Below are 25,871 nucleotides of genomic sequence, written 5' to 3' on the forward strand. Positions count from 1 at the left end.
GGAGATTCTGTGTTTTTCTCTGCACTTTGATTTCTTATTCAACAATACCCATAGAGATCCTTTCACAGCATCTGGTGTAGAACCAATTTACTAAAGGCTGTATAATATTCCATGTTATGGTTATATCATCATTTGCCCATTCCCTTATGAATAAGTCTGTCTTTTTTTTTTTTTTTTCCTATAAACTGCTAAAAATTGTAATGTCCTTGTGTGTGTGTCCGTGTGTGTACTGGTGCTCTGGTTTCTGCAGAAAGGGTTATCAGTGGTGGATGGCTGGATAGAAGGGTATGTGTATTTTTAATTTTAATAAATGCTGCCATGTTGCTTGCTAAAAATGCCATAATTCATATTTCCCCACAACCAACATATGAGATTATCTTCTTCCTACACTGTCGCTTCCAATCGTTACGATATCTCTTCTGAAGTTTCTAACGAGATACAAAGATACATCCCATTGTTATCAATTTCTGTGAACATGAGGGGATCCGAACATCTTTTTGTCTATTATGTCAGCTATTTATTTTTGCTTTTTATCTTGGTTGGTTTATCACAGCTGTTTATTTAGAAGAGATGTCAATGCTTTGTCATCTGTTATAAATATCTGGGCCAGATATAGCCTTTGTCTCTTGGCTTTCTTTATTATCCAGTTCACTGAAGGATTGTTGCAGCAAACTGAGTTCCATCAGCTCAAAGAACAATTTAATGAGTTTGATATGTTAACCAACTTTTTTGGAAAGGTCCACAGGTAAAGTAGATACTGATGTATGTGGTACAGTCTTGTTGAAGGATGTGGTAGCTCACTGCACCAGCTGGCTTTTGTATCTCTTCAGCCTTTCAGGTGTTCAAGCAACAGGGAGATACATGTATGCATGATGTGCAGAGAAACAGTTTGATCACTGAGTTAGCTATTAAACCACTCACTGATCTCCCTTCCTTATGGAAATGGGGTTCTGAAATCTTGTATCATTCTTTTCTTAGAAATCACGCCATCCTCAAAGCCTCATCCACCTGTTGTGGGCAAAGTGACTCATCACAGCATCGAATTATACTGGGATCTGGAAAAGAAAGCTAAACGCCAAGGACCTCAGGAGCAGTGGTTCAGGTTCTCAGTTGAAGAACAAGACCCCAAAATGCACACTTATGGTATCATTTATACGTAGGTGCAACGTTGACTTGCTTACCATTTTGCTTTTGCTGATTTCCTGTTAAGCTAGAATGATTTCTATTCTAAAAAGCCACTGCTTATTTTGAAATCAAAGAATGAGTCAGCATCATTTGCATTCATGCTCTTTTATGAATTATAATCTTCAGAAAATAAGCATTAGTGGTAACTTTGAAATTAAATCTATACCTGTGAGAGCTTCTTTGACTTCTGAAATGTTCTAATGGTATATCTTTAAAATCCAAAATGAAGAGATGGAAGCAAAAGAGTTTGATGAAATTCGTTGAGGTTCCCGTCAGGCTGTTATGTTCCCAGATGTGGGATGGGTCCCCACATGGTCTACCCTGGCCAACCCTCTGGTCTCATGTCACACCACTGTCCCCTTGTCAACTCTCACATCAAACTGGTTCCCTCTCTCTTGGCCTCGACCAAGCCAAGCGGGTTCCCATATCAGGGCCTTGCTTGTTGACTTTCCCTAAATGGGTTTCCTTTTCTATATGGCTGATTGCTTTACCCCCCTGCAAGTCTCAGATCAAACACCCGCTCCTCAAAGGCCCTCTGAGTGGGCCGTTCTCCCACCCGGCACCCCGTGTCTCAGAGCTGTGTTTCACAGCCTCACAGGACTCGGCTCTGCTGGAGGTAGCTTGTCTACTTGTTCATGTTTTTACCTCCTCACCGTATTTAAACTCATCGAAAGGTAAGATTCCTGCTTGCGTAGCGCTCTATTCCCAGCTCCTAGACAGGGCTGCCTGGTGCATGGCAGGCCCTAAAACTATTTGTCATGTGAATGAACAAATGCAGCAGGAGTAATCAACAAGCCATTTTTCCTTAGTCTTCATATCAACTCAGACTGATTTCTTCCCTTTGATAGATTTACCACTTGCAAAATGGCTATTGCTGTGATTCAGGAATACCCCAAATGAGACACAAATACAGGTTTTAATAAAACTTTTAATTTTGAGATCATTGTAGATTCCTATCCAGTCATAAGAAATAACAGATCCTGTGAACGTTTTCCCATTTCCCCCCTATGGTGACATCGTGGAAAACTGTCGTGCAGTGTCACAATCGGGATGCTGGCACTCTGCAGGCAAGATGCAGAGCAGTTCTGTCGCTTTGCTGGTGTCCCGAGGTGGTATTGTGCTGAGGGTACCGATGGTGAGGGTGTCTATACAGACAGGAAGGCTTCAGCTGTCACCTGAGCAGTGATACACCTGACATTTGGGAAATTACACGCCAAAAATGCATTATCTGAAATGTAGTTACAATGTGAAAATAATTCCTGGCCTGACTACTCAAATATTTTCTTGTGTGTCATGTGTTATTCTTTGAAGGTAATTTCTATCTAAAAGTGTGAGTTATGACAAGTTTTTCTATGGAGAAAGAAAAAGACGTCTTTCCTTCCCCTCGTCCCCCTCGTGCCACAAGTCCGTGCTTGGACAGACGGTGGGGCCGTCCTCAGTGCCCCTTTACTTCTTGGCTCTTTTCCTTTGCTGGGTGTCCAGGTAGACGGCCTCACCTAAAGAAGCCGCGGCCAGGTGCGCTGGCTTCCAGCCCGATGTGTGTGTCTGTGTTACTTACGTTCTCCCGACGACCTGGTTGCTGTCAGGTGGGAGGATGCGCTCGGAAGCTGGCCTGGCATCCCTGAGCACGGTGCCGAAACCCCCGTGTTCCCTCGGAGAACGAGACAGTCCCAACCTTGACGCTAGGTGGCAGAATGAGGCTGTATCAATCCTGACCTCTTTTGCTTCGTTATTTCACTTTCTCTAGATATCATTAAAACTAGCAAATGCCTTTCTTTAAAGAAGCAGTTACCTAGAATATCTGATGTTGGGATTGTGGGTTTAAGAACTTCGTCCTGACTCGTCACTTCCTGTCCTTGTCAATATTTTGAATCCGTGGCCCTGTCCTGGACTTGGGCTCTCCTCTGCTGCTTCTCTGGCCAATGGGTGTTGAGCTTTGTGAGTTCTCCCTTTGCAGAGTCCCCTCGTTAGGCAGGGCACGTCACCCCACAGGATGTAAGCTCCCTCGTCCTTGTCACCTGTCTAGTTCCCTGATGCAACCCCGGGTCCCGAACCTGTCCAGCAGGTTTGTCGCATGAGTTGGCCTCATCCGTCCTCTTTGCCTTCTAGCCCTTCATTCTATCTTGCTGGGTTAATTTTCTTTTTAATCTTCCTTTTGTCAAACTGTCTTGTGTGGGTCTCTGTTGCTTGAGGGATGAAGGTCAGACTCCTTAGACTAACGTTGGTGCCCTCTGGTTCGCTCACAACCTGCCTTTCCCTCTGTCTCTTGTTTCCGAGCCCAGACCCTCCAATCAGATCTACTACTTCTGCCCTTTGAATGTGCCTTGGCTCTTTCTGTGTGTGTGTTGAGCTGTTTCCCTGTTCAGACAAACCGCCCCCATCGCCCTCTCCTTTCTTCTGCCCAGGCCAGATTTTACCTCCGCTGAGAGGTTCCCCTTACGATCCTGTTGTCTGGCCCTTGAATTCCCACGATGGGCGCCCACGCCATCCATTTCCTTCCTCCCATCAGCGTGTGCTCTTGAGTGCCCACGGGGTGTCGGACACTGTTCTGGGTCCTGGGGATGTGGCACTGGGGACAGAGACAAATTCCTCCCTCATCGTGAGGTAGGCAAACAATAGATGAGGTATGTAAGTAAAAACAGATAGTATGTCAGAAGGTGGTAAGTGCTAAGGAGAAAAAGCATAGGAAAGTTGGGTGTTTAGGGTAGAGTTGGGGACATCCTCACCAAGAAGGTGACTTCTGAGTAAAGATCTGAAGCACGTGCTTGATACCTGGAGCCTTGCAAATATCTGGGGGAAGAACATTCCAGACAGAGCAAATAGCAAGTGAAGAGAGCCTTGAGGTGGAAGTGTGGCTGGCATGTTCTAGAACAGTGAGGAGTAGGGTGAACGGGGGGAGAGTTTACCCCTCGGGTCTTGGGGTTTTTGCGGGACTTTGGCTGTTACTCGGAGGAGGTGGGGAGAGCCCTTGGAGGCCGTGGTGCTGAGAAGGGGCTCAGTCTGGCTTGGGTGTTAGCAGGATCCCTCTGGCTGCAGAGCTGGGCAGGCTGTGGGAAGGCAAGGCGGTGAGCAGCAGGGAGGACTTTATTAGGAAGCTCTTGCAATAATTTAGGTGGGAGACCACAGAACAGTGTGAGAAATGGGTGAATGCAGGATATATTTTAAAGAGATTTTAAAAACTTGCTGGTGGACCAGATGTGGGATGTGAGCAAGAGGGCAGTCAAGGGATGATATATAACGTCCCGCACAGGCCAAGTTATGCTGCAGGAAGCGTCAGCTTCGAAATCTCGGTGGCTTGTGACAGCCGCAGTTAATTTCCCATACAAAGTACCTGCTGTGGGTCACCGTGGCTCCATCCTGCATCGTCTTCCTGCCGCAGCCCAGGCTGGTGGAGCGGCCTCTGCCTGAACACTGTCGGTCACTGTGGAGAGAGCATAGCACGCTGTTTCCTGAAGCTTCCATCAGAATGACACACTTCAATTCTGCTTATACTCCGTTGCTCAAAGCAAGACATGTGGCCGTGTCTAACAGGGCGGGGAAGTAGCATCCCTGGGAGGGCAGCACACGTCTGTGAACAACAATCCAGTCTTCCGTAGGTGGCGCCGAGGTATTTGGCCTGAGCAACTAGAATAACGGGGGTGACTGTGGGAGGGACTGTGGGAGGAACACAAGCTGTCGGAACCATCAGACATCCAAGTCCAGCCATCAAGGAGACCATTGGAAAAGGACAGACCAGGGAAAGGGTCTGGGCTGCAGGGACAAATTTCAGAGTCATCACCATGAAACTGGATTGGGATTCTGAGGAAGGGGCAGAGTGTAGAGAGAAAAGAGGAGCCTGGTTGACTAGTCCTGGGGCTTTGCAAAATTTAGCTGCTTACGTTTCATGTTTGCTCAGCTCTTGCATCAGATATTTGCTCATTGACCAATATTAATAACAAAAATAAGGGTATGCTATATATTTTTGTATATTTTCCTCTTACGGAAATAGCTCTAAGACTTTTTTATTCTTTACGTTGCCACGTAGGCGATGTGAAGTCGCACTTCTCTGTAGGTTTGATGAGCTGCTTCTGCACATTGCCCCACGTCTGTCGTAACCATCGTGGGGTACCCTACGGCACTGGGGTTCCCTACGGCACTGGGGTTCCCTACGGCACTTGCGTCCCGGGGATCTGCTGTCTCGGGTACTCTCTTTGGGGCCATCTCTACTGATGTTGTGAGAGTCTCCAGCCTGCCTTAAATGTAACAGCTGTTTTCTAAAACAATTTTATTTCCCTTTCCAGGGGTTACAAAGTTGCTATTTGCTTCAGAGTGATCTTATGATATTTAGCAATATTGGATTTTATTGGGAGCACTTTGGGTTTTATTTTGGTCCAAAACTATGTTAAGTCTTTGACACCTTGCATTGAAATCTATTGGGGCTTGGATATTATCTTCTTATTGAACTTCTCAAGGTCTTTTCAGATGCCATAAATTGTTCAGGGCTCAGTTTCTATGACTCAAATATCTAAGCATCCACGGACCTTCGCTTAGCCATAAAACCTACCTGCTCACAAGGCTGCTTTGTGCCAGACGGATATATTTTAGTTTCTAAAAAATTGTTTTTTAGCCCGTGCAGTTTTACTGAATATCTTGGTTTTAGAGCTTTCACTTTTATGGTAAATGTATTTATATCTATTTTTAGCATTTATCTACTTTCTTGGTGTCTTCATTCAAATGTTTTTCTTAATGCCATTGGTACAATTTCTTCTTTGTCTTTCTTTTAGTTTCTTTTTTGTTTATGCTTGATACATCAGTCTTCGATTGCTGCATAACAAACTACCCCCAAACTCAGTGGTGTGAAGCAAAAACAATTGTGCATTGCTGCCAATCGAGAATTTGGGCAGGGCTTTGGCTTGCGTCTCTGCCTCGCGTAGTCTCGGCTGGTATAGCTGTGCCGGGGCTGAAGGAACCAATGAAGGAACCAACGATGCCTCAGTTGGGATGGCCGGGACAGCAGGAGGCTGCCTGGGCTCTGTTGTTTCCCTTCATTGTCTGGCATTTTCCACTGACTCTGTCTTACCGGGTGGCCTCTCTCTCCAGAGAAGTGACTTACATGGTGGCTAGCTTCCAAGGGGGCGAACGCAGAAGGAATAGCTGTGTAGACTGCCTTGCCCACCCACTCAAAGGCCCCACTTGAAAATCACATATGTACAATTTGCCTGTTTTACCTTCCAAATGTGAAAATTTGTCACTGAGGACAGATGTCATGTGTTAATGGGATTATTTCTACAGAGTACAAAATTGCATGCCAGCTGTGTGTCAAGCCCTGGGCTAGGCCCTATGGGCCAGGGTAGGGACAGAGGTGCCATGTGTGAGTGTCTACATTCTTAAGTTCAAAAAATATCTGCCCTGGAAGTAGATGGTGTTCAAAAATCACTTCCACCTGCTCCTCTCATGGCCTAGCTCGGGTTAGACGACCTGTTGTCTCCTGTCTAGGGGATACGCAACGACGCACGTGGTCGAAGGTCTGGAACCAAGGACACTGTACAGGTTTCGACTGAAGGTCACCAGCCCCTCTGGAGAGTACGAGTACAGCCCGGCCATCTCGGTGTCCACGACCAGTGAGTATACCACCGCCCTGCGCCGCTAACCTAAAGATAAGCAGAGATGACAAACACCTGGGAGGTAAAACATTCTGCCTTTTGTTTGGCCTTGCCAGATGCAGAAACAATTCATTTAAAAAGACCGTGATAATGTTGTTTACTGGCTGGGCCTGGCGGTAACATGACAAAAGCGCAGTCTGATTTCGGAAATCAGCAGAGCTGTTTCTGTGCCAGGACTGTCCTGTCAGTAGACATTTGCACAAAAGGGTGGAGTCACCTTTCTTAGGAAGTGGGCCAGAGGGGTGTGGCCTGCGCGAGTGTCCCCACGCGGTGAGACAGGCTGCCTGCTTGTGTGTCCCCAGTGAGGAGGTCCGTTCAGCGCTGTGCCCACTCTGGACGACCTCAGTGTGTGAGTCTGGCCTGGCCACGCAGATCCTGGAGGTGCTGTCTCCGTCCACGGAGAGCCACGGGAGGGAGCCCCACACCGGGGTGGTGCAAAGGAGGCCAGCCACAGTGCCTCTGATCACTCATCCTTGTCCCTGTTGAGCTCCAAGATACTTTCTGAGACTGGCGTTTTAAAATGTTTTAAAGATGCCACGTCCAGGGTCATCTTTCTACGAGAATGTTGTAGAGATTACAGTGGCCAGGAATGTTCTTTGTGGCCCGCCCACTGAAGACACACATAGGCAAGTTTTTTTCATTGCACAAAGGAAATCTTCCTTTTGTGAGTAAAGTTATTTTTCAATTTTATTCAATATAGCATTTGGCGGGTACACATATACTTTCCATGGCTTTCAATTATTCACGACAATTTTTTTGTGGACTAACGATAATTCAGATTTTGAGTTAGCCTATAATACCTTTGGTCGTAAACATGACATTAGGGAATTGGATCTTAGTTTACCAAACAGAGTTTAGTTAATGCTGAGAGTGTCGACTCTGTATACATTCCCAGATGATGCTCAGCTAACCGTGAAAAAATACAATTTCAGAGGAGATTTTTGAAATGAAATGGTCAATTATGGAGATGCAGGTCAGGAAAGAGGGCTTGTTCCTTAATGTGGCAATGTTGAAAGCATTTGCTTTTATATGGAAGATATTTAGCTCCTGGAGTTCCCGGAGGAAGAAGGCCACGACCAGCGGCCGGTGAGCTGGCTCTGTGTGCTGGGGGGAGGGGCAGGAGAAGATGGCAAAGGGAGCCCCAGGCACTCCCCCCAGGCACTCCCCCCAGGCACTCCCCCCAGGCACTCCCCCCAGGCACTCCGCAGGCAGAGCTCGGCTGGGAGCAGATTCTGCGAGTAGCTTCCCCCTTCTCTGCCACACGCTTTGCCGCCTCCGGACACGGCAGTGTCTCGCCACCTCCAATAACACTACTTGTATCTCACTTTACTTATTTGTTTGTTTCCTACCTACTTTGTGGGCTCACTGAAGGGTGGGGGAGATGAATCTGCCATCTCTAGCATGTGGAAATTCCTTAATAAAGGGCTGGGTGGTGATGAGTTAAGGCCCGGGGGGAGAATTAGAGTGTGAAGAGAAACACTCACTTTTCTCAGCTTGCACTGTCTGTAGGGAGATAGACCCATTTCCCACCGGCAGGGAGAGTCTACCTGGACCTGCCAGGGGAGGGTGAACACGTTCTGCAGCCAACCGTGGGGGCTTCAGGTGTCTGCCAGCATTCTCTCAGTAACACATTAAAGCCAGGGCAGGGGCTTGGAGACCTTCTGGCCAGAGTTTACGTGGTGTCACTGTGCCGTGTGGAGCTCTTTTAGGAAGGCAGAAACCATCCTAGCTCTCTGCCTACCAGCTGACAAGGGTTGTGCCTGTGGGGCAGGTGTGCCCTCTCCTTGCTGGGGGGCTTCAGAGAGATGCCATGGAGAGCTGGTCCAGGGGTTTGTTCTTCCTGTCCCGTGGCTTCCATGGGTAATTAGACAAGACCTCCCGCGGGGATGAGAGCGTGCTGGTGATGACCAGGTGTGCTGGGGTTTCTTGATGGTTTCGCTGCCAGGGACTAGGTAAGTGCCTGCTGCCAGGAAGCCGTCTCAGCCTCATGGGGCTGTACTGTGGGGTAAGAATCAGGTTTTCTCTTCCTCTGGCTGGGGAAGGCTCTTGGCTCTGCTGGCTGGCTGCGGCTCCCTTGCGATATTGCTGTATTTATAATATCCAAAGCAGACTCTCTTAAGGAGGCAGATCATGCTAAACAAAGAATTAGAAATGTGAGCGTTATCCAGAGCAAGTGAAAATGCGTCTGTGGGTTGATAATTTGCATTCAGTTTAACAGTGTTTTAATGAATCACAAAAGCATGTACTTTGTTTGAATGAAGGATGCTAAGCCTTTTTTTTTTTCTCCAGGTAAAGTACATGAGATTCTTGCTTAAATGAGGCATGCAATTTTAATCAGTTGGGCCCTTAAAAAGAAAGAAAAACAGCTGCTACTTGTTAATTGGCAAATACCTTCTCCAATGAGCTCATGATTTATTCACTGCTTTTAATAAAGACTTAAATTCCACCAAGAAAGGTGTTATCACCATATTATAATATCTGCTGGGATATCTGCAGCTAAACGACCCTCTTACAGAACATGAGCGATGGCTTCCCCAAGACCACTCTGCCCTTCTCCCTGCTCGTGGGTGTCCTTGCTCACGTGGGCTGGGCGGTTGTGCTCCACCCAGCTCAAATGAGCATTCGCCGACATCCTCACCATGGCCAGGGTCAGCTATTTGATATCTGTAATCGCAACACTCAATTGCAAATATCACTAACAAACACTAGAAAACAAACACCAGAGAAACAAGCCCGCGAAGGCCTTCTTGAGTGTTCAATTGCACTTATTGATGGCATTCCCTTGGGCCAAACCCACAGAGTCCTGAAGGATTCAGGAGTGGGAGGAGTGGAACATTCTGCTCACCCTGGAATTTCCTCCTGTTCTTCGTGACTCCTGCCTATAGTGGGAGTAGAAAGAATTGCTGTGCACTGCAAACAAGGGCCTTTTCATTTCTTTTATGTCTCTTTGTCAAATTCATGTAAACTTGAGACTTTTCTGTGCCTTGGCTGATTCCTGTGGGTGTCCAGTGGTGACCCTTGGGTCCCTCCTCTTCCTCCTGGGCTGGTGTAAAGAAGGCTAATGAGTGGATGCTGGGAAAGGACTCTCCTACCCTGAATGATGTTATTGCTTCCTGGTGCTGAAACTCTGCAAGTGATGAGCAATTGTTTTCCTTCCGTGAGGTATCCCTTTGTTCTCAGGGTGAGCTGCGAGGTGCTGATTACCTCTTGCATGTGCTGGAATAGGTAATACATTTATGTTAATTATATCATAATGTCAAAAACCCCGGTCTTTGCTACAAACAGTCCTCAAGCTAATCAGCACAAAATTAACTTCTTTCATTTTCCAGTGCTCGCAGGGGGGAAGGTGTGAGGAAGGGGGTGTGCAGTGCAGGGCTGCAGCAGGGTGTGTGCTTGCAGAACTTCCTTAAGATTCCAAGAAGTTAGCACTTCTCTGAAGATTTTTAGGTATCCCCATTCATTTAACTTTTGGAGGAGTATCGTTTATTTACGACGTCTGCCTACGTTCAAAATTTAGTAAGAATGGAAGCATACAGTCAATCAGTCAGATGCCTCAGCACTTATTAATACTGCCGGGAAGGAGTGGGGCCTTACGGAAGACCCGGCCTTGACTCTGTTGCTGCCGGCCCCTAACTGGCTGACCTTGGACAGCTTAGCCTTTCTGATGCTCGGTCCTGTGGTTTAGAGAATTTAGAAAGCATTCTGTAAAGTCCTATATACAGCTTGATTAATAGGATTTGATTTAGGATGCCACACATTGTAAAATTTCATAGAAATAGGATGAGCTTTATATGCTGTCATGGGTGATTCTATCCAAAGGACTGGTTTTTCTATTTTTGGTGGCAGGTGAAGTTTGAGAGTCACAGAAATGGGGCTGTTCGGCCCAACAGCCTTCGGTAGGCACACGGCTCCCCTCCTTTCTAGGAAGCAAGGGGAAGGGAAGCAGCCTGTGGGTTTAGTCCACCCACCTAAAGGGTGGCTGGGTCACATGATAATTTTAAGGCCGTATTAATCTAGCTCAGGGTTCTCAACTTTGGTACTATTGACATTTTGGAACCAGGTAGTTCTTTTGGGGGGGGGGGAGTGTGTGCTGCTGTTTGTCTGCTAGAGGCCAGTAGCACCATCCCCTAAGTTATGACACCCAAACATGCCACCAGACATCGCCAAGTGATCTCTGGGGTCTAAACCCTGCCTCCTTCCTCAGCGCCCTAGTAACGCCGCTGGACTGGGCTTGACCTCCCTTCGAAGGCAGGGACAGCTGTGGCCTTGGCCTTTGGCAGCTTATCATGATATTTCTATTTGAAGCTTTTGGTCTAAAAATATGTGTGGAGTGATGAAAAGGAAATACAATGTGGCTAAAAAATTCTTTAATAGATTGATAAGCTCTAGCAGATAAAATTGTTACTTCAAAATAATTTAAATTTGGCATAAATTTGTTTTTACTAGAAAAAGGGTGTCAGCTAAAGGTCGTTCTGATAGAGGCCGCTTTGTTCTTCTGACCCACTCTCCTCCCGGTTTGTACCTTGCCCATTCCACTTCGCTAAAACACTGAGCAAACCCAGAGAGAAGTGTCCGCTGTGCTCTGGAACTGACGTCGCAGAGAGCTTTTCCACCACAAGGAGCGGGGACAGGGAGGCTGACAGAGCTCTGCAGGCCAGCCTGTAAGAGGGAGGCTGTGGGGGTCGAGCCCCAGGAGGCAGGCTGGGGGGCTGTGAGGGGAGGATGGGGTGGGGCTGGATGTTTTCTTTTAAGGGTTTAGAATAAAAACAGGCTGAAGTGGGCAGCACAGTGTCGGTGATGTTTGCCTCACTCTCTGGGACCACCAGCACCTAGCACAAGACTTGGCATGTCAGTGACTCAATAAACATTTGTTGAATGACTGAATGAGACCTCTGAGATAATTTAGACCAGGGATTACCCACTCCAGTGCCTGTCAGGTGTGGACGGGGGTGGGCTGTATCAAACAGCTGCTACTCCCATCACTGTTAGCACAACAGGTGTGCGTTGGATGTTTACGACGTGCCAGGTGCTATTCTAAGTGCTTCACTTGTATTATTTAAGCTTAATCACGATAATTTGAAAAATTTGTAAGGCATGGAATATGCAACAAATGAAACTGTAAGATAAATGCCTAGAAAGACAGGCTGCCTTCTATGGCCCTTTCTTCTCACACTCTGCTTGTCGGGAGCTGCCCGGTTTTCTACCCCGCGGAGTCAGTGTTCCCCTGCACAAAGCACACCCACTATTTCTTGTTTTTTCTTTTCATCTTTCTCAGACCCCCTTTCTTGCTCTTCTCTCCTTGGCAAGATCTCTCCCTGATTGGGTTTTCTCCCAACGCTCCCCACCTCCTGCGAGCCAGGAGACGAGGCCAATGTGTGTGTCATATTCCTGGGAAGAACTGAAAATTTCAGTTTCAAATGTTAAAGCACTTTGTCCTTGTTTGTTCAAGTAGTTTAACGACTGTTTGGCAAATGCAACTAGCACGTTGTGACAATTGCTGAGGTTTTCCTTGCTTGTAAGAGACATTTATTAAGTCTTATGAAATCTGAAAGGATTATTTTCAAATATCAAAATAACATTCACAAAGCAATGCTTTATAACTTGAAAATGTCCCAAGCCCTTAGGTCAGTCTAAATGTTCTCCTAATATGTGAAAACAAGGTCTTTTTCAGTAAAAGCAGCAGTTGAGTAGGAAATGTAAGGATATACTTAATAAGAAAAGCCAAGTGCCTTCCTGGAGATGAACGTCCGTCCACTCAAGGCCACAGGAGGAACACAGCCGGAATGAATCTGCTTCCGTTCTATTTTGGATGACTGCTTTCCATCTGATTTCTTCAGGAGAGCCCATAAGCAGTGAGCACTTTCATCGAGCTGTCAATGTGAATGATGAAGATTTGCTTGTTCGAATACTTCAAGGAGGGTGAGAGAACTCTGCCAGTTTTTTTTTTAAATGCCTATAAAGTGCATGGAGATACATAATGTAGCTTTATTTTGTTTTCCTAAAAATTCCCATGCCTTTGAAATTGCCTCCAAAATTGATCTCAGGTGGCTGGTGTGCGTTAAGAAAGATGCTCATAGGCCTCATGTAAATGTTAGATTTTGCAATTAGTTAATGAAAATTGTAAAGGGAAATTATAAGCCCAGGTGTTATGTTTTCTTCCCACAAATAATTTCTGCCCCTTGATTATATGCCACAGCCTTCAGGCAAATTTCACCCCCAAATGCCCCCATCTACTTCCTGATGAATTTAGGGAATCGCTAAATCGGCTGTTTCCTAATTTAAAAGGTTGATAAAAACACTAGAGGAAAAATGGTGAATGTAGCTGCTGCAGGTGAGATGTTTGAAGCTGACGCCTCAATGAAAAGTAGACGATGATACCTAGATTCTTTCTGAATCAGTAGTTTTCAGTGCCCTAGAAGACAAGTCCTTTGTGAACTGGGGCTCTGTAATTTGGAACAGAGACGGTTCCCACAAAAAGTCAGAGCGTCAGAGCTGACACTGAGACAGACCTGCTTTCTTCCTTGAGAAGCATCGCGTGTGCCCAGTGGGTGGGGTGGGACGGGGGGCAGGGTGGGGGGGGGTAAAACCTGGGGCTCCACCAGTATAGACTGATGTTCAGGGGGGCTGAGCCAGTCTGCAGGGATAGACGCCGTCGGCAGAGTGCTTTATCAGATGGCATAATGGTTTTGAGTCGAAGGGAGCGCTTATTTTAAGTGAAATTATAGCAATTTTCTCTTCCTGTAAATTTGAATCCTTTAATAATACTAGGCAGGGCAGTCTGGGACAACAAAAACTTAATGGCCCAGAAGAAATTGGAATTTTCGGTAAAATGAGCCATTTTAGCCACCTGTACCCTGCGAGAGCCGTCAGCTACAAGTCTACGGGGAGCTGCGCTGGGCACGTTAATCTCTTTTCTCTGTGTTTTTCCCCAGCCACGTTAAGGTTGATGTTCCCAATAAGTTTGGCTTCACTGCTCTGATGGTTGCTGCCCAGAAAGGATACACCAGGTACGGCTGCTCTTATCTCTGAGTGAGTGGTTGAACTTTTTACTTTTTTCAAAACCTCTGGTCAGGATAGGCACGGGAGGGAAAAGGGCTGTAGAGGAACCCAACTTCTCTCTTTTCGCAGCTCTGCCGTATTATGGCTACAAATGCAGCTGTTTCTGTCCTAAAGTTACACAATATGCAGGAGAGAACATAAAATGTGTAATCGCCTGTTAAGGAAGAGAGGTAGCCATTTAATCACAGGCAATATATTTTATAGGTCCCGGGGAAAACTGGTTATTGGAATTTGAAATTCTTAAAGGTTGGAGGAGGGATATTAATTCTGGAAAACTTCCCTGCTAGGTTGCTAAGACATAATTTCACTGACATCCTCTGTTATCTATTCCACACAGAGATATAATTAATATTAATACCTTATTTTCAATCACTTATATTTTAATTCCTCAAATGCCATTCAAAGAAATAGAAATGTTTTCATTAGATGCTGCCACTTGAGACATATTAGAAATGGCCGTTAAAGGGACAGTGAGTTATTTCAATAGTCCAACTTGTTTCATGTGTTTTAGTTTGATTTTAATGAATAATCCATGCAAAGGGTAAAAGCCCATGTTTTTGGTGTGGAGAGAGTTTTCCGGCTCAATAACGCCCTGTTTTACAACCTGCTGGCTCCTGCAGCTGGAGAGGAGTGTTGCAAAGACGTTTTGAATGTAGTGTTATTTCTTTTTTCTGGTTGTAGTGGGTTCCAAGTCATCAAAGTGACTTTAGCTAGCTACAGTTAAATTTGTTTCCTTCAGGCTGGTGGAAATCCTGGTTTCTAATGGCACAGACGTGAATCTGAAGAACGGAAGTGGCAAGGACAGGTAGGAGGTGGGATTGGCCTAACTCCTGCGGGTGTTTTCCTCATTGTGCGAGGAGGCTTGTGCCCAGAGGGTTTCTCGCTTAACCCAAGTATTGAGTTTCTTTTGACTGCACTGAGAGTAGCAGGTCCTAAAGGAAAGACGGTGAGGACAGCAGCTGGCTGTTCCCCTGTTCATTTGTTCTCTCACTCATCGGGGTCCTTACGGGGCATCTGTTACAGGCAACGATAATGTCTCTAGCTCGGGGCATAGCGCACGCTGAGTGCTCAGGACATGATAGTTGTTAATAAATAGCTCCCGCCAGCTGTGTGCTGGGCATTTGGTTGAAAGTTTCTGCCCCTGGCACTTCGTCCCTCTCTTAGGGCCCTCGCTGCGTTTCAGCCTTACTCTGCTTACTGAGAATCTCGGGTGTTTCTAAAGAAACAAATCCCTACCAAAGCTATGCCTGAAGAATCTTGCGAAGGTGGAAGGGCGCACGTACACGTGGCGGGCTGAGTGCAGTACAGGAAAAGTTCATGGAAAAAACGTGGTGTACTTATAAAGGATGGATGAAAGAGTGTTTTTGAAAGACTTAAAAATACTTGCTAATCTAGTAATTAGATTTAATTAGTTAATTCAAACTAACCCGTATTTCCTGAATGATTGCCACACGCCAGGCACTGTGCTTGGTGCTTGGGTAGAGCAGTGAGCAAAATGCAAAGCCTTGGCTCAGAGGGCTCACAGCCCAGTGACACACACAGGTGGAGGACTGGGTCCTGCAGACCAGCTCCGAAACCCTGATCACACACGGCAGAGAGCACCAGTTTCTCAAATCAGAAAGGCTACCTACTCCAGTCTCTGGATATACACCGCAATAATAGATTTAAAATATCATTTTAAAAATCACTTATAAATTTAAAAAGCATTTTTCCAAGTAATTCTTAATCTTGGAACTAAGCTATCAATTCAAGATGTCTGAAAAGAATACCAGTTTGAAAAGGAAGAAAATGTGAGGAGAGTAGGAAAAATGAAAGAATTAAAAGTAGAACTTGATTAATTAAAAAATAGATTATTGAGAAATGTAAGTTTCCTCTTAAACAGAAAGCTGTATAATACAATAGACCAATCTCTTATAAATCTAAGGAAAAAAAACCTAGAAATTTGAAAGAAGACAGTAACAATGGTTACAGAGAAAATCTGAACATGAAAAGAAAATGGTGTGTGTGTTATCTATAATAGATTTGATGATACTGTATCTTGAGAACGTTTAAACCATTAAAATCAACCCAGCAAGTAGGAAATCTGAAACAACAAATATCCATGTAAGAAATTAGAAAATTTATTTAAAAATTAGCTCCAACATAGACTCTGTGGCTTGACTGTTCTATCAGTGAGCTTGTTCAGATTTTCTAGTTCTAATAATAACCTTGAACTTTTCCGGAGCAGTGAGGAAGCTGGAGAGCTACAGAGGATAACCGTATTGCTTAAATGTGATCATAAGAGACAGAAAAGTTATTTGTATATTTGTATGTATGCGGGTATTTATAAATCTCTTCCAGCCCCATTCAGAGGGGCATAAAGGAGGGTAAGGTTGTCTCATATTAAGACATTTCTTACATTTCCCATCAGTAGATTAAAGGTGAAACTTCCTGCATATGTGTAGATGCAAAACAAAAATTGGGTGTAACTCAGCACTTTTACTAGTTAAAAAGTACCTTATTTTTTAAAGTGGAAGATACTTTCAGCCTTTGGACAGTGTCTGGTACACGGGAGGCAGGAAGTGTCTGTTGCGTGAGTGATCTCTTTGACTGCAGCATATGCAATTTCTTTAATCGTCTCAGACGATCAGCCAGTGCCACGCTTAGTATTAGAGTTCTTTTCAAAATCGGTAGTGAAGCCATGAGAGTAGTTGAGCGCACAGGCAGACCCAGAGAGCTTGGCATCAAATACTGATCCCTCTGTGGACATGGTGTGTGACCTCGGGCAGGCTGCTAACCTCTCTGTACCTCAGTTTCACCGTCTATAAGATAGGAATAATAGATAGTGCTTACAGGGTTGTCATGAGCATTTAATGAGTTATGTGAAAAATGCATAAACCGGTGCCTGATATATAGTAAATACAGGTTATATTTTGTGATTGGACAGTATTTTGGAAGGCTGATCAATTTGGTAAAGTATGATCTCTTCCCTGCAGAACCCAAGAGAATTAACTTTCACATACTTGGACCTAATAAGGAGGTTCAGTAAAGTAGATAGTTTTAAGGCAAAGAAAAAACTTTCTTGAAAACCTGCCATTGCTGTTTAATAAATATAATGGGAAAGATAAAATTGTTCTAATTTTCTTGGATTTTTTTTATTCTATCGAATGAAAAAATAAACTTCTGAAACTTTACTGAGAGATATAAAGATTTAAAAAAATAAAGACATATATTAATACCATATGCCAGAATGGCAAGATTGGCTATTGTAAAGTTTTCAGTTTTTCTCAAATTAATATATAGATTCAATGCAGCCTCAAATGGAATTATTGCTGGGAACCTGTCAAAATGGTTGTAATTTATCTGGAAGAACAAAGAGATGGCAATAACTACTAAAACTTTGTCAGAGAAGGATAGGGAAGGGCTTGCCTTGACTGTTAATAAAATGTCTTATAAAGTTACAGTAATTAAGATGGTGTGATACTGGTACAGATGGGTAGAAAAAAGATGAATGGAATAGAAATCTTCAGATAGATCCCCACGTACATAGAACTTAGTATATGATGATGGAAACAACAGAAGCCAATGAGGAAGGTATTGGAAAAATACTCTATTTGAGGAAAACAAGTTAAATCCTCGTTTTAAAGAACATAAAATAAATTCCAGATGAATTAATAAGATACTAACTGATCTTGTAATGTGAAAGGCATAAAAACACTGGGGAAAAAAATCACTAAGGAAAAGATTGAGTACATTATGCATTTTTAAAAAAGTTAACTTATAAAGTTAGGGATAATTTGGGGATATTTTAAAATGTATTACAGACAAACGACTGGCATCTTTAATGTATAGAAGAGTCATATCCATATCCATATTCCAAAAAACCCTCCATACACAGTAGGAAACAGTTTACACGATTTATAGCAGAATTAATATAAGTAATTCGTATGAAAAATGTTTAGCCTTGCTAGTAATAAAAAAAATTTTCACCTATCAAATTGGTAATTAAAAATAATAGTGTTGGCAAACGGGCAGTAAAATACTTTCAAATGCAGTTGATAGAAATGTAAATTGTTTTTTTTTTTTTTTGTTGAGACAGAGTCTCACTTTGTTGCCCAGGCTAGAGTGAGTGCCGTGGCGTCAGCTTAGCTCACAGCAACCTCAGACTCCTCGGCTTAAGCGATCCTACTGCCTCAGCCTCCCGAGTAGCTGGGACTACAGGCATGCGCCACTATGCCCGGCTAATTTTTTTTTTTTTCTATATAGATTTTTAGTTGTCCATATAATGTCTTTCTATTTTTAGTAGAGACGGGGTCTCGCTCTTGCTCAGGCTGGTCTCGAACTCCTGACCTCGAGCGATCCACCCGCCTCGGCCTCCCAGAGTGCTAGGATTACAGGCGTGAGCCACCGCGCCTGGCCTAGAAATGTAAATTGATATGAACTTTCTAGAAAGCAATTTGGAAATATTGCATCTAAAGTCAGCCATGTCCATTGACACAGTGATTCCATTTTAGGAAACAATCAGAAATGCAAATAAGATTTTACATAATAAGGGTGTTTATTGTAGCCTTATTTAAAATTGTGAAAAACTGGAAACAACTTAAACGTCCAACCATAGTGGACTGATTTAAGTTATGATATATTCATATGATGGAATATTTAGCATGTAAATACTGTTTTCAGGGTTTAAGTAAAGAGGGAAGTATATGAAATAATAATAAGAAAATGAAAGATAATATGTTAAAAAGAGAGAAGCATCATAGAGACGGAGGAAGAGCAAGAGAGAGAAGGGGCTGGGGAGCATGCCAGGGCTGCAGGGGGCAGGGTGTGCCCTGGGCACAGCTGGCTGCCCCGTGAGGCTGTGCCCCTGCTGCGGTCCCCCTGCTGCTGTCCTCCTCCGTGGGGCAAACCCCAAGAGTGCTGTTGTTAAGCAGAGGATGACAGACTGCTTGGGTGCCAGGAGCTTTGGGTTCAGATGACAGTTGGTTAGAGGAATAATGGCAGACTCCAGCCACTCAGTACTTGGAGGACTTTGGTGGCTTTCTGCTGGTGGGAAGTTCAGTTGAGGGGCTGCGCCTGTCCCTGGGAAAGAAAAGCCCCTGGTCCCAGTTAGCTCATTTCTGGGCAGGCCAGAGGTCCTGGGGTCAGTTATCAGATGATCCTCCTGTCCCCAGAGCACATTCAGCAGAGTCTTAGGAGTTTGTTCTCTGAGGTGAGGTTATGGGTGCCTCTGATGCGGGGACTGTTTCTAAGTAGCATGGCCTCACTTTAAAAGAAAAGAAGCACTACTTAAAAACAGCATCCAGATAACTAGAGTTCTGTTTGAATATAATACTAAAAATGAAATTTTCTTTCCTTAGCAAAGATTGTTCTAAAGACTCCAGAGTGTTGGGAGGGAGTAGGAGCGCCCCAAATACCTGGGCAGGTGAAGCAACGTGCTACTCTCTTCTGGGGGGTCCCCCAGCAGCGAAGGCCTGAGCCGGGACTCGGGGCTGCAGCCGTCTGGCGCTAGCTCAGCCGGGCTCTGCCTTGGTGCTGGATGTCCCAGTTACCGCTTGGAGAAATGCTGTGCAGTTTCCCCATTGGGAAGACCTTCTGTTGTATTTTCTAACTCTTTATTTTGAAAAATTTCAAACATTTAGAAAAGGTGAAGATAGTACCACAAATCCACAAACACGTGTGTACTCGCCACCTAGGCTTGGCCGTTGTTGACGTTTGGCCATATTTCCCTCTGTCTACATTTTTATTTGCGCTTTTTACCCCTGAACTATTTCAAGGTAAGTGGTAGGCATCATAACCTTTCACCCCTCGATGGTTCAGTACATGTCTCCTACAAACAAGGACACTCACCTGCGTAACTACTACAGCGTCACACCTAGGACACTTCACACTAATTCCCCAGTGTCACTGATACACAACCACCCACGCAAGGCTCCCCACGTGCCCTGGAAAGGTCTTCCACAGCTTTACGTGGGGCTGAGGGGCAAGACGAGGATCCACTCGAGGCTTACAGATTGCATCTCCTTATTCCTTAGTCTGTCTTATTCTAGACTGGTTCTCTCCCCCCACCCCCATTATCTTACAGAATGTTCTATGTTCTGGATTTGCCTAACTGTCTCCCGCTTGTGGGGCCGGCGTTGCACTTGCTCATCTGTCCTTTTATTTCCAATAAAGCAAAGATGGGTTTAAAGGCTTGATGACAGTCAGGTTAACATTTTTAGCAAGAACATTTTAGAGCTGGTGTTGTGACCTCATGTTACATCCTTCAGGAGGCCTGTGATGCAGGTTCCACAGTTAGTGATTCTAGTGTTTATTTGTTAGGGTGATGACAGCTAATTCTCTCCTTTTGTAAAGATAGAGTCTTCCCATTGCAGTTAGAAAATCTATGGGGCAATAATTCAACACTGTATGAATATCATTCCGCATTAAATTTCATCTAATTTTAGCATCTACTGATGATTCAATTATTTAATTGGGAGTTGCAAGTAGGGGATTTTCTAATTCTAAGACGCCTTCTGTATTTATTGTTAATAGCTGGAAGTCTTCTCTAAAAAAAAAGCTTCCTCCTATCAGTTGTGGATGGGGACTATATTTCATCTTATAAAAGCAAAGTAAATGGTTAATTTTTTTCCTTAAATACCAATTTTTAGAGTGAAGAATTCGTTTAATAGTTATCGCTAATAGTCAAGTGAGTCTTTTTTCCTTTTTGCTTTTCTGAGTATCATGGACTCATGAATGTTTTTAAATCCAATATTTTATACTCATTTACAGTCACTATTCACTTTTTTACTGAAATGTAATTCACACACCATAACATCCACCCTTTAAAATATACAATTCAGCATTTTAAAATATATTTACAAAATTGTGCAACCACCACTACTGTCTGATACCAGAACATTTTTGTCATCCTGGGAAGAACCCCTGTATTCATTAGCACTCACTTTTCCTTTCTCCTTCCCTTGAGTCCCAGGTAACCACTGACCTGCTCATTCTGTCTTACAGAATTGCCTGTTCTGGACAGCTCATATGAATGGAATCGGACAACATATGGCTTTTTATGTCTGGCATGTTTTATTTAGATAACATTTTAAGGTTCATCCATGTTGTGGCACTTCATTTCCTTTTTATGGCTGCATAATATTCCATTGTATGGATATACCACACTTTATCAGTTGATGGACACATGTACGTTTTACATGAACAAGTCATGTGGCCTTTCTACTAAAATTAGGATTTCTTGGTTTAAGCCAGGTAGGGTAAAACGTGGACCTGTGTTTTGGTGGCTGCACTTACAGCCAAATGCTTCTTGTGTATGTTGCAGTCTAATGCTTGCATGCTACGCGGGCCACCTAGATGTTGTGAAGTATCTGCGAAGACACGGTGCTTCCTGGGAGGCTAGAGACCTGGGAGGCTGTACAGCTCTGCACTGGGCTGCGGACGGAGGCCACTGCAAAGTGATTCAGTGGATGATAAAGGATGGCTGTGAGGTATGGGGCCCGCCTTGTTAACCATGCCCATATCGTTAAGAACCTAAAATGCTGCTCCCTGGGGTCTGGAGACGCAGAGCCTTTGATTAGTCAAACTTAGAAAGGCTGCTCTGATGTGCCAGCTAGAAAGCCCGGAAGCCTTGGAAAAGAGATTGCAGAACTGATACGATAGTGAGGCTTTAGGTTGCCATGGGCATTCGTCTCCTGTAGGAAAAAGAAATGGCTGAATCCTGAGCCGGACCTGATGCTTCTATTTAATACGTGGCTTGTTTATTCCTTTGTTTGTTTACTTATTTGTTTCTTCATTTAGTCTGTCACCAAAGATTTACAGAGCATCCGCCACACACCGGGCCAGGTATTGTTTCACGTGCTGGAGACACAAGGATGTTAAGAGCTTGTATAGCCACAGGGCTTCCTGTTGCTTTTAAAAGTGGATGCTTTTATTCTTGGTTTGCTTTAAAGATTAGTCATTACAAAAACTTCCAAAGAGTAAACTGACTCTATCAAGAATAGAGCATTTCAGCTCTTAGTGTGTTTACCCGGAAACAGGCATGTTTGTCTGCTTTGGGCTTCGTCTTGTCAGGAAGGACAAATTTGATTTAGCAATTAGAATTAGAGTTTGTTCGGGCTTCTATAGGTATTTGAAGATGGGCAATTAGAATTAGATCAATTATGGAAACTGCTGATAACTTTGAAAACTTTAGCTCAAGGCTTTGAAGAAATTTAGCTAAAAATTCCACGGCATGGAAATAAAGAGTGATGAACACAATGCTGTGCTGTTTGCCAGGTGGTGTCGAGCACTGAGAAATCAAATCTACGACCTGCAAAATCGGCTCAGATGGAGAAAAGTCATGTCTGCAGGATGTTAGTAGATTAGTTCCAGTTTGTCTCTGAAGTGTGATTGAGGGAAAGTGAGGCTGAGGTTGTATGATCTCGCTGGTTCTTGTTGATTTTGGAGAAGTGAGAAAATGTGCCCCCTTGTAGGAAAAATCTGTCATTAAGAACTTCTTATTGTATTTGTTTTCTTTGTTTTAGAGACATGCACAGAGGTCAAGAAGGCTTAGCCTGTGGGCCTCAGTGGTAAAGCCAGGCTCCACTTGCTATGTGTGGTGGTGACAGCCACACTCCCCTTGCTTGGTTCCTGATGAGCTCTGCTCAGGCTTTGCACCCAGTAAAAATCTGTAGTTGAAAATGAAGATCCACCTTTGCTGAAAGATGCGAAGGAGCCAGAATAGGGCAAGTCTCTGCTATAGCCACTTGAATAATGGAGTTTTTGAGATATAGGCTTTCTGGGCTTCAAATATTGAAGCCCAGAAAGCCTATATGAACATACTTATTCGGGATGAATTCAACCTTTCTTTGTAGCACTGGAGCCATCTTGCAGAGGACAGAACAGTAAGCATGGATGTGTCATGCCTGCTGTGTGGCTGGCCTACTGGCAGATAGATGATGTCAGCTTGTGTCTCCATGTTCTTGGTATATGGCTCACCTAGTACTTCTGAAGACTGGGGGAAGAGTTTGGGAGCCAGGTGGGGCATTGCCACCCTCTTCTCAAATGTAACACTTTTATACTAAGACTGACTTATTTAATCGAATGGGGAACCATTTCTACATTTAATGAGCCACGTGGCCTCAGGGAAGGCACTTGACTTCTCGGAGATTTGTTTTGATCACTTATAAACCAGGAATAAAAACATCTACCCTTGGTTAACTGTGAGTACCAAAAGAGAAAATGTGTGTGGAAGTGTGTTGAACTGTATGATATATCATGTATGATGTGCTTATTTTATTATTACTTAAATATGATGGAGCTTGCATGAGGTTATTTCTGTGCATGAGGAAGGGCTGCAAGTCCTAACGCTGCTGTAGGGGTAATCTCAGACATGCAAATAACCTGGAATGTTCAAGGGTCTCCCGCACTTCCTTGCCTGTTGTTCCATTCTGGTTGTTTCACTAGAGCTGCAGGTCATCTTTGAGTAATTCTTCTGCAGCGGCATTTGTGCGTGTGTGTGAATACATGTGCACACATCTGAATTTGTGTCGCTCTTCATGGATTGGTGGTGAGATCTTCATTAGAATTGAAGGAGGCAACATTTACATTTTCTCATTCTAAAATATTTCTTTTAAAACACTAAATTGAGAGATTTCAACGTAGAGGAGATTACTGGAAATAGCTGTGAGTACTGGGCACACTGTGGTTTTGGAGAAGGCATCAGGTTAGGGAACTTTGCAGAGCGGAGTTTGTGTAACAGGTATGGTTGCTTCATGTTCACTCCACCTGTAGGTCTCCTGACTAAAATTGATCAGTATTTGTAGGTATAAGTGTACGTGCATATATTACAATATTACTGCCTTGTTCTAGAAAGGATATAAAGCTGCTTGCAGAGATACATGAAATATATGCTATTTTAAAAAAAACAGAAACAAACAAACAAAAAAAAAACAAAACCAAAAAAATAAAAAAATAACAGGTGAGGAAAGTTAGGCAAGAGAAAATAAGGGAATTCACCAGGGGCTGAATTCCCCTGCTGGTGAAGTTCAGGTCATTTTTCTAGCCCATCTTCTTTCTGTTTTAAAGAACGTAGGTGAAGCTGCCAATGGGATGTCCCTAGGGCTACTTGGCCACCTCGAATGTGATCCTAACACATCCCCTCACCGCATAGAAACACGAATTAAATTAGCACAGTGCAGTTGACTCCTACCAAGTCCAGAGAGACTGCTAGCTCAGGGGAGTTTGGGCAAGTAAATACTCCTTTTATAAGTTTGATTCATTTTAAGGAAAAGAAACTGGGCTAAACTCAGCTTTCTCTGGCACAACAGGTGGATGCTGTGGATGCTGGATCAGGGTGGACCCCGCTCATGAGGGTCTCTGCAGTGTCGGGAAACCAGCGGGTGGCCTCCCTCCTAATTGAGGCCGGGGCTGATGTGAACGTGAAGGACAAAGACAGAAAGACGCCTCTCATGGTATGGTACGCCCCTCTCTGGAACAGCCTGGCTGTGTGTGTGGAATTAAGGTCAGAGCTTATTCTATAATTAGAAAACCCTTGTGAGCTCAGCCCTATACGTGAGCCCTAGGTTTTGATTGTGTGTGTGTTCCCTGTCGCTGTTTTTTTTTTTTTTTTTTTTTTTTTTTTTTTTTGAGACAGAGTCTCACTTTGTTGCCCAGGCCAGAGTGAGTGCCGTGGCGTCAGCTTAGCTCACAGCAACCTCAAACTCCTGGGCTTAAGCGATCCTACTGCCTCAGCCTCCCGAGTAGCTGGGACTACAGGCATGCGCCACTATGCCCGGCTAATTTTTTCTGTATAGATTTTTAGTTGTCCATATAATGTCTTTCTATTTTTAGTAGAGACGGGGTCTCGCTCTTGCTCAGGCTGGTCTCGAACTCCTGACCTCGAGCGATCCACCCGCCTCGGCCTCCCAGAGTGCTAGGATTACAGGCGTGAGCCACCGCGCCCGGCCCCTGTCGCTGTTAATAAAGGCATGATGAATGTCACTATGAGAGAGACATATATATATATATTTTTTTTACAACCATTTCTTTAATGATTACCAACCTTCATGCCCAGGGCCATTATGGGAGCAAAACAGATGTGGTGAATCAAAGAACATGCTGCTTTCGGTACTGGTCTGACCTGGCATTTCTCCTGTCATTTTGTGCGCGGAGAGGGCTGTTCCATTTCCATTTTCCTTGCAGTTGCTGCGGCTGCAGGGCGAGCCACCCGCAGGCCCACACGGTGCAAAGCCACGGCGGCCCTGGCAGCTCAGATGCTGCCGGTGGGCTGACGGGACCCTGTGGATGCCAGGCTCGCCCCCCTGCTCTGTGCCCAATCGGGAGGGGACAGCTCATGCACACTGCACCAATGTTTGTTTTTTAGGTGGCTGTGTTAAATAATCACGAAGAGTTAGTTCAGTTACTTCTTGACAAAGGGGCAGATGCAAGTGTAAAAAATGAGGTAAATAACTCTCCATCTAAAGATTTTTTTCTTATAGGGGAAGAAAGAGCATGTATGTACACATATATATAAAATATAATTTTTGTTGTTTCTTCTTCCAGTTCGGCAAAGGTGTCCTAGAAATGGCCAGAGTTTTTGACAGACAGGTTGGGATGTTCTTTCTGCCTATGAAGGCTAGTTTTGTAGCACGGCTAAAATTGGGCAAAAACACCAAAACCTTGGATTACATTGACCTATCTGTTTCATTTATTCAGAACGTAGTCTCCTTATTAGAAGAAAGGAAAAAAAGCATATGCCGAAGAAGTCTTCTGTCTGCTGACCAGAGCACCACTAATCTACAAAATCCACGTAACACAAAACAAAATCTGCCTGTTGAACTAGAGAGATGAAGTTCTGCATCTTTGAGGGCTGTACATTTATTTATTTAGTTGGAGATTCATGGTGACTTTTGTGTGACATACAACTGTTCCCACTTTAAAATACATCTTTTTACCTAAGCACGTGTGTATGTGGTGTCATCACTGGGCGTCTGTAGAACTGGGATGTTTTCTTGCACTTGTGCC

General features: G+C 44.2%; 1 protein-coding gene across 1 annotated transcript; it reads left to right on the forward strand.

The window, feature by feature from the left end:
- The first annotated feature begins 976 nt into the window (after positions 1–976).
- FANK1 (fibronectin type III and ankyrin repeat domains 1) lies at positions 977–25,805 on the forward strand. Its single transcript, XM_069460664.1, has 10 exons — positions 977–1,156; positions 6,661–6,785; positions 12,665–12,746; positions 13,760–13,834; positions 14,626–14,691; positions 21,190–21,355; positions 24,176–24,319; positions 25,231–25,308; positions 25,410–25,454; positions 25,563–25,805. The coding sequence occupies exons 1-10, from the start codon at positions 1,131–1,133 to the stop codon at positions 25,695–25,697; spliced, it is 942 nt and encodes a 313-aa protein (XP_069316765.1). The 5' UTR covers positions 977–1,130; the 3' UTR covers positions 25,698–25,805.
- Positions 25,806–25,871: the final 66 nt, after the last annotated feature.

The sequence above is a fragment of the Eulemur rufifrons genome, chromosome 28 (assembly GCF_041146395.1).
Source record: "Eulemur rufifrons isolate Redbay chromosome 28, OSU_ERuf_1, whole genome shotgun sequence".
NCBI classification, from domain to species: Eukaryota; Metazoa; Chordata; class Mammalia; order Primates; family Lemuridae; genus Eulemur; species Eulemur rufifrons.

What these genes read in the sequence shown, in the direction of transcription:
- FANK1 (XM_069460664.1), top strand. Translation starts at nt 1,131, where the DNA reads ATGCACACTTATGGTATCATTTATAC. An exon ending in ATGCAAGTGTAAAAAATGAG is followed by an intron (nt 25,309 to 25,409) that starts GTAAATAACTCT and finishes TTCTTCTTCCAG; the next exon opens with TTCGGCAAAGGTGTCCTAGA. An exon ending in CCAGAGTTTTTGACAGACAG is followed by an intron (nt 25,455 to 25,562) that starts GTTGGGATGTTC and finishes TCATTTATTCAG; the next exon opens with AACGTAGTCTCCTTATTAGA.